The sequence below is a fragment of the Fulmarus glacialis genome, unplaced genomic scaffold, assembly GCF_000690835.1.
Source record: "Fulmarus glacialis isolate BGI_N327 unplaced genomic scaffold, ASM69083v1 Scaffold33112, whole genome shotgun sequence".
Classification (NCBI taxonomy): domain Eukaryota; kingdom Metazoa; phylum Chordata; class Aves; order Procellariiformes; family Procellariidae; genus Fulmarus; species Fulmarus glacialis.
Window position 1 is genome coordinate 1 of NW_009198997.1, and position 9133 is coordinate 9133.

Here is a 9133-nt window from a genome sequence, read left to right on the forward strand (position 1 = left end):
GCTAAGCCAGTGCCTGGGGCGAGCGCGTCCAAGGTACCCTGGCAGAGCCCCTGCGTGCTTCTAGCGATAGCGTGGGAGAAGGACCTGGTTGGGTTTAGCTTCTTCTCCTGACGGCTTTAAGAAGAGAAGCGGCTTTCACACATGAGTTGTCATTAGAAATCTGGTTACTGCCAAAAACTGATAACGCAGTTGAATGACTGACGATAAAAATCGAGAGGGGGTAGGAATTCTCGCACTAATGGTATTTTTGTTAACTGCTGTCGTTGGTTTGTTGCTAAAATTACCACTTTTTTTTGTTGTTCAAAGCCTTGCTCAAGCAAAGCCTTGTGTAAGGATAAATGCTGGCTCCAACAGGGCGCCTCTGAATCACCCCGTGGGTTTTGGGGCAGGCTTTGCAGTTGTGGGACAGTGCCGGGAAAATGAATTTGAACTTGAAAAGACTGTGCAAACTGGGCTTGGGGTAAGGCTTTTTTAGGGAGAAAATGATCATTTGAATTTTGCCTGGAAACCGAATGGGGGATATGCCTGCTGGGGAAAAAACAAAACAAAACCGCCACCAAAAAAATAAACACAACAAACCACAAACCTTTATAAATTAATTTTAAGATAAGTGTCTCTCTTAATGATAAGTCAAATAAGACTTTTCAAAGCAAACTGAAGGTGAAACTGCAATATTCTCATGATTTGTCTTTATGAATAATTTGAGTGGGGCTTTGCACTGATTGCCAACCAGTATCCAGATACTTGCACTTTTAAAAATGCCTAGTTATACCATAATACTAAGTGAAGTTTTTTGCAGGGGATTAGGGTATTACAATGTTAAGGTCAAAATATAAGACTTATGAGAGTTGTTTATATAGACCTAAAAATGCATTGACTTTGATTAAATATCTCGAGACTCTAATTTATAAGAAAGAGGACTGCAAATCAGGAGTTAAGATTATTACAAGGGATTTGTGGTTTTTTGTCGTTTGTTTTGTTTTGTTTTTAATTTTATTTTAATGCTATTTCTGGTAAGATGATTGAGTTAGTGTTGAATTATGTTTGATAAAAGCAAAATGTTCAGCAACTGTGCTACTTACCACAGAGAACTGCTAACTCAAAGAACCGTTACCTTTCATAAAGGGTAACTCCTCCAACTGGTGCTATATGGCTGTGATTTTTTTTTGTTAATTAATAGTGTTTAAGTCTGAAGAAATGATTTATTATATTGTCTCTTCCAAGTGTGCATACTGTTTATGCACAGGAGCTTAGAGAGTCTTTGATTGACCTTTTTTTTTTAATTAAAAAAAAAAAGTCAAAGGTCTCTAAATCATTCTTCCTCAAATAGACTAGAAGTATATAAGCTAGAACAACCACTGGGGGTTGGAAGTATTCCTTCGCATATAAAGAAGTTTAAGCCATGAATTTAGGTTAATTAATTAATCAAGATGGAAATGGAGCTTTTGGGTTTTTTTTGCAACCCTTGAAAGTTAAACTGATAAGACGCTGTCTTCTGGACTTGACAATTGTTTCCAGTTTGTCACTGCTGCTGCTCCTCCCAGTTTTTCCCAGTAGCTGTAGGGTTAAATTGACAGGACTCTGTCAGGTCACAGTTGATTACCGCAGGGAAATAAAACAGTTCTGATAATTCCACCTGGGCCTTGCAAAAGCTGCCAGCACCTTCGATCATGGGCACGGCAACAGCTCTGAGTAAAGGGATCCAAAAATCAAGATACAGTCATTACATCTGTAAAACCCCGTTTTTTTAAATTACAGTGTAGTCTTGTGTCCGTTTGATGGGCAAGTCCTCAAGCAACTACGAACAGGAATATTCAGGCTTTTCTTAATGCAATATCTCGTTTAAGAATATTGTACTAAGATAACAGAAGGTTTATTAAAACTGATTTGATTGTTTTGTTTCCAGTTCATCTGAAGATAAGCTTTGTCAAATATTTCTTGTCTGTGATCGTGTCTTTTGATAGAAAATCTCATGTTGTTGATAACAGGAAAAAAGTGGTAACTTAAGGGATTTATGCTTTTCTTAGCACCTTGAAGGGAGGAAAAACCCCAAAACTATGAGAGCTTGTTATTCTTCTATTTGCTTTATACAGATGTCTCACTTTACGAGTGAAGATGAAGCTCTGTTACAGTCTATGCTTAGGCAGTTGCTGCAGAGTGTGAAGGAAAAAATCACTGGAGCCCCATCAGTAGAATGTGCAGAAGAGATTCTCTTGCATTTGGAGGAAACAGATGAGAATTTTCACAAGTAAATATATTTTTGCTATTTTTAATATTTTGAAGGAGGTGAAATGTGTTGAACTATATTATTCCTGGGAAATGTTTACGATTTATATTGCTGCGTGAATGTGTATGTATTTATATATATAGACATTCCTGTCACTAATCAACTCTAATTACTAAAAGGTGCTAATTTAGAGAATAAAATTAATTTTGCCATTTTTCTGGTTTGGTATTTTTTTCTTTTTTTTTCACTCTGGTAATGTATTTTTACTGTAATAGTAGTTGATGAGCTGTTTGTGAGAGAGGAACTTACAAAACTACCTAACTTAGCCAACTCTGATGCATGTGTACATGTAATGTACTAAATGCACACACAAACAGAAGCTAGAAGAAATCCTCACTGAAGGCTGTCAGGCAGTATCTTTGACACCTGCTAGACAATATAATTTTGTTTTTCAAAATAAGGTAAATTTTCAGAAGGCTACTTGGCTTCCATATTTGATTGTTCTGTTTGGCTTGTATTACTGAACCCTTGTATATCTTACCAGGTAGTCGTTCTTTTAATTTATGTTTTGAATAAAGCAGAAATGTATCCCCATCACACTTCTGTAAAATCAGACTTGACAGTGTGACCTCACTTACATGCGATCTAGATTTCTGGAGGCCACACTCCTCTTTCCTTTCCATGATATTCTAACTTGTTTATTTTTTTACTACATGGGAGATTTTTAGTATGCATTATGACAAGTCAAGAGAATATCAAGCTGAAATGACCTTGAAGACATTTTAATAAGGACCAGAGTTCTGTGACCTGACTTCTTCTGAGAAAGCTGGTTCCCTGCCATTTTTTTCAGAAGTGGCACTGTCTACATTCTCTTAAATTTGTCTAGTTTTTAGCATTGCTTTGTCAGTGGTAGAAGTTAGGTAAAAAGTGAAATAGAACTAGGGTTTATCTAGAATTTCACTATAATTTTAAAACTTGAATGCTTTTGTGTCTTCTGAAGATGCTAAATGCTTTAAAATGTGTCTTAGCTCAATTTTAATTTGTATTACAAATAGTATCAGGTAACACTATTATTGGCAGTCTTGTGAATTTTGAGCATCATGTTACCAGGTGACAAGCATGAGAATAAAAAAGCTGGTTATAAACATCAAAGTTGAAAATTACATGTAATTTTGAAAGAAGAACATTTTTATTTAAAGGAAGATACCTACAGTAAAAAAACCCAAACAACCAAAAACCTATGAAATTACTTCTGTCAATATTTCCTCTGAGGACTTATTAGGAGAATACCCAGAATGAGGGCATGAACTCTACAACTAGTGGAAACAATGCATACATAGCTTTCCTCTTTAGAACAGTGAAACCATGGCATTCGTTATTCTTTCTGGTATGTTAAAAAATTGGTGATCCTAAAGATACTTTCTTTTCATGAGAAAAGTTTTGACTTACATTTAATGGAAAATCAAGTGATGCTTTAAATGCAGAATGTGAGCATTACTCTCTGGTGCTGGAATATTTCTGGAGGTGTTCTAGTCTTGTTCATGACCCATGGCAATATAGGTTGGTTTTCATGGAAGGTCAGACAGGTCATAAGGCAATTTATTAGTGAGACCATTAAGAAACTTTCTCCTTGACCCTTACCCCATCCATCCAGACTGCAAGCTCCTTTGTTAGTAGTGTGTGCTTTTGGATTGTGCCATACGCTAGTTCAGCTCGGCATTTTGATCAGCACTGTTTCTGCCTTGTAGTTATTTTGCCTCAGTAATTTTATCAGATTTTGAGTCCTTTCTTTATCCTTTGTTCCCACTTTGATGTAGAAAAGACAGAAACACAGGATCCTCAGAAAGCTAATAAAAAGGAAAGTTGAATAAAGTTCAAAACTTAGGTGCAGTAGTAGAAATCAGGATCTTTAGCTATATAAGTAGCATGTTTTCTGTTGTATTTTTTCCTTAAGTTAAAGTCCTAGAATTTTTTTAACAATTTTTTTTTTCCCTGATGCTTCCTTTGTAAGCCCAACCAGATCAGTCTGACTTGATTCTGTATGTGAAGAAGTAGTTCTATCATTGCTAAAATACTTATTTGTTACAAAACATTTTTAAGGTGGAAGAATGATGCAGAACATTAAGGCTAGGACATCAAGCAGACATAAACTTAGTGGCATGAATAATGATGTGATTGCTGTGTATTTCAGAGCGAAGCAGTCACTGCAAAAATGTATACCCTGGAAATGTTACTGTCATAAAAAAAATGGGAGAAAGTTTTATGAAAGCTTTCATTCAGTGGAGAGTTGTGCGCAATTTCATTATTGCAGAAGTAAAAAGCCAGCCTTGAAGACAAATGAAAATAACCACATTTGCATCTTTCTTGAGATGTATTTCTGTTACTTTCACTGAGAACAAAAGTGATGTAGGAATGGAAATAAGTGTGAAATGGAAAAAAAAAAAAGAAAAAGAACCGTTATACCTGATGGAACTTGAGGTAGACAATCCAGTGAGGAAGTATGTATCATGATACAAGAAACAATTTTCCGTGTATCTTGAATGTAGTCTATTTGGGTTTTGTTTTGTTTTGGTTTGGTTTTTTTATGATATCCAAGAAAGGCAAAAGCTGCTGCCTGTTGCAACAGTTGCTTTTATTTATCTTTGCATTTTATGGCTTTGGACTTCATACCTACATACTGAACTGACTTTTTTATTTTAATTTTTCTCACTCTGTATTTGTCCAAATTAACACAAAGTAGTTGCACATCTGCACTTGATATAATGAAAATATAATGATGCATCTACTGTTTATGTATGATTACTTTTTTTGTGTGTTTCTGTTTGCCTTTATACAAATCAGAAGACTAACCAAAAAAAAATTTATATATTCTGAGCACTACTTTTTAGCAATTTCTGTAGCTAATACAGAGTCTGAGGACCCAGTGAGAGTCTTTTGTTTGAAATCCTCCTCTGATTATTTTTCTGTTTAAACAAGTTTTGTGAGTATCTAATAAGAGTGCAGAGTGCCAATTTCCTTACATTTAACATGTATATGTAATCACAGACAGCTAGTTTATCAGTTTGGCTGAGTGAGATCTTCTGCATACTGTCATGACACACAGACTTTCATAAGGCTTAGACATGCTCATATGCTAGAATTTATAAATTGTATTTTCTGTGTTTCTTCTCATTTTGTATGTATACTGCATAAATAATAATACCAGATGGATATACCATGAGACAGAGCAGTGTTCAGGATGCTCCAAGTAATATTTCTTTTGGAATTTTAAATTTTTAAATTTTAAAGATTTCTTGATATTCTGTGATTTTTGTCTACAAAACCTTAACCTTTTGTCTGAGTAGATTTTTACATTTAGAAGAAGCACAAAAGGAAATTAGAAACTATTTGGTATTGTTTCTTTCTGGAATGTTCTGATAATGACCATATTGAAGAAGATAAAACTTTATTGTGTTTTTTTACACCATTGAAGTTTATTTCTCTGCAAGTCATAAACCCTTACCCTAAAGTAACAGGTCTGCTGGGAGAGAAGATAGCGAATATTAATATAATGTTGAAAATATTTGATGGTGAGCTCAAGGAAATCTGTTACATTTTAATTTTGTATCTTTGTTGCAGCTATGAGTTTGTGAAATACCTTAGACAATATATAAATAATACTGTGGGATCTGTGATTGAAGAAGAAACAGAAAAATGTACTTCTGCTCAAAATCAGGGTGAAGTATCTGGCTATGACACACTTGTCCAACATGTTACTAAGAAGACCCGTGAGTCAAAAGAGTGAGTATATACATGTAATTCACATTTTTGTTTCTACTTGGTCTATGTCTTTCTCCGTTCCAGAACTTGTTTGGAAAAATAAATTCCGAACCAATGGGTAACAAAAGTGATTCTTTGCTTTCAAAAATCAGCGCTAAGCAATTCAGATATTCCCACCCTACATTGCAATTTGTCATGCTTCGTCTCACTCTGGAATTAAGTTTATGAACTATGGCATAAAAAGATTGGTAGCAAATCTATGAAATTTTTGAGGTATCTAGGACTGGAGTTGGGCAGGGGTAAGATTTGAGAGAAGAATCGTACTCTTCGTACTATTTCACTAGCTGCAAATTAAATTCAGTTGTGATATGGAAGTTGGCCTAAAGGAAAAATTGGTTTTATCAGGTATTAAAGTTTGATAATTTCCTTAGATATAAATGGAGAGTCTGCATGACAATGTTGTTTTCTAAAACAAACAAACAAACAAAATTAGAATACATGTGTATTTTTATAATTAAGATTGTTTCCTTGAGATCTAGCCAGGTGCCCTGTAAAAGTAGTATGTTTAGTCAGATCTGCTTTCATTGACTAGTTTAAAAATTGAAGTTTGAGCTATCTTGCTTTGTATTTTAGTGTACATGCAAAGATACTTCTGCGGTGCTGTGTGTATAATGTAGAATTGGTATGTGGACCAGCTGTGTATAATTATCCAAGATTTTTTGACTCAGACTGTCAGATGGCCAGAAATCAGTAGGTGTGCAAAACCACATATCAGTGTATTACAGGGTCTATGGTCCAGATTAATTGGCTTTGAATACCTAATTTAGTAAAGAAGCCTTAAATAGAAGAAAACTCTGTGAGTACCAGTTAAATTCTTTTCTTAGTCGTCGCTTTCCTACTAACTTTATTCACCTTCCTATGGACGTTAAAATAACTTTTCCTTGGAACACAGAGCCTGGTAGCTCTCTTACTGAATTTTCATGCTTTGGATTTCGAATTTGCATAGGCAGATAATTGCCGTGATTCTTTAAAGCAGTGGTCAGTAGTACTTTTAAGATATATTTTAGTGTATACAGCTATTATTTCCAGAAAATATGTGAAACTTTGAAAGTTAGTCTATGCATCGCATTGTTTTTGGAATTCCTGTACAAAATCTAACTATCATAATGCTTAAAGCAGTTCTAAAAATATTGTTTCTTTAATTAAAACAGACAGTATACTTTTGTCATCATAGTGAATCAGGTCCTTGCCTCTCTATTTTTAATTCTCATGGAGAGCCATGATGAGGGCTTTACTGAGGTTGAACCATTACAGTGTGAAAACAATGAAATTGAAGTAAGCACCTGAAATGGTGAATGTTGGAAAATAAAAAACAACCAACCAACCCTCCACTATTTTAGCATCAGTGGTCATACTTATGTGTTGCAGAGGAAGAAAACAAAAAAGACAATTTTCGACTCTTGTATATTTTAGCCACTAAAATGATTTTATACACTACTTCAGCTGAACTGCTTTTTTTCACTCATTTTTATTGCACAATCTTAATTTCTTCTCCATCTCTCCTTTTAGTGGAACTAGGATTTTATTGTGATGCCTATTGTTTACTACGTGTCCTCAGTAAGAAAGGGATTAAAAAATAGTGTACGTTTCTGTTCTAGAAGATTTTATTTTCGGTTTGTTTTCAGAAGGTTTCTTATCTAGAAGTACACAGAAATATGTTTTATGAACCATGCTTTTGTAGGGTCCTTTTCTTGTCACGTGTCTGCAAGCATTCTGAACTCTGATCGAGCATCATTGGGTCTCACTGTGATGGTCTTGATATCATTTCAAGATTGTTCAAGGTTTCATTTTGTTTATTGCAATTACTCATTTTCTGTGGTAGGTAGTATGCTTAACGGTATTTATGGAGAAAAATGTATTAAGGAATTTAACTCCTTAGTGATACATTCTTATTTTCATAGTACAGTCATTTATGTTAGAAAGCAGTTCTTAATCACTTGACTTTTATTTTCACCTAGAAAATAGATGTTAGGATGACTTTTTCAGGTTATGCTGTTTGTCTTTTTGTTTCGAGGATCAGGATCTTAGGGTTCTTGTGCTCACTAAAGTTGGTAGAAGCAGCTCCACTGAACTGAATATGTCTGTATCTTATATTTTTAATTTGAGAGGTAGGAGGATATTAAAGCACAACATGGTAATTTACATCTTTGGTGACTGTAAAATAAGTAATAATAGCCTTAAAGTAAAAAATAATTTGAAATAAAATAACATTTTATAATAGGATATTTTTCTGAAGCAGCTTTATTTTGAATTGCTTCCTTGTGGATATTATTACTCAATTTATGTAACTTAGAAAACCCCTGGTTTTGTTGAAAGAAAATTATTTTGTATGCATGACCTGTACTCAAGATCTTGAATCAGGATGATGTGTTCTCTTCTATTGGTTCTGCTTGAGGCTTATAGCAGAAGAAAAATTGGATGTTGAACTTGAAGAAATATAAACAGTAACAACGATGAGAACTGGCCTGTTTTCTCAGGGACAGATTCTCCCTTTTGGTGGATTCACATTGTTCTTTCTTAAGAACCTCCCAGAACAGGATTATGTTAGTGGTATTTCATTGAATGGTTTTAGAAGGGCAAAAAGGAATTTTGTTATAATTTTAAAATATAGTTATCTGAAACATTTAAGGTATGTACATGTTTTGTTGCTCATTTTGGATTTACATTTGTTTTTCATTCATTTCTGTAAATTCAGTGGGTTCGGGTCTAAGTAGCATTATGCTATATTCAGTTATTCACGATTTAGTGAATTATTTTTTAGTGATTTTTATGCTCTTTAACATCAAAATCATCTTTATTTTGAAGATACAGGGAAATGATGCATGCCTTGAAGAATGTCATGATGGTTGTGGTAGAATCTTTGATTAACAAGTTTGAAGAAGATCGGATGCGTAACAAGGAGCTGGATAGTAAAACAAAGGAAGAATGTCAGAGTGGCTATTATACAGACAACTGTTCTGACAGTGACTCCTCGTTCAACCAGGTACAATGTGTTTTCTCTCTATGTTACAAAATAAGCATGGTACTGCAAAATTGTTAAGTTTCTGTCAGTGGAGATTGAGAATCATAGAATCATTAAGGTTGGAA

The 9133-nt window shown here is 34.4% G+C and overlaps 1 protein-coding gene across 1 annotated transcript; it reads left to right on the forward strand.

Annotated features, from left to right (window-relative positions):
• Positions 1 to 2093: 2093 nt before the first annotated feature.
• LOC104073372 (protein broad-minded-like) lies at positions 2094 to 9029 on the forward strand (the record flags this gene model as incomplete). Its single annotated transcript, XM_009573099.1, has 3 exons — positions 2094 to 2248; positions 5846 to 6007; positions 8852 to 9029. Coding segments are annotated over exons 1-3 (495 nt in total), but the record flags the coding sequence as incomplete, so codon positions are not given.
• Positions 9030 to 9133: the final 104 nt, after the last annotated feature.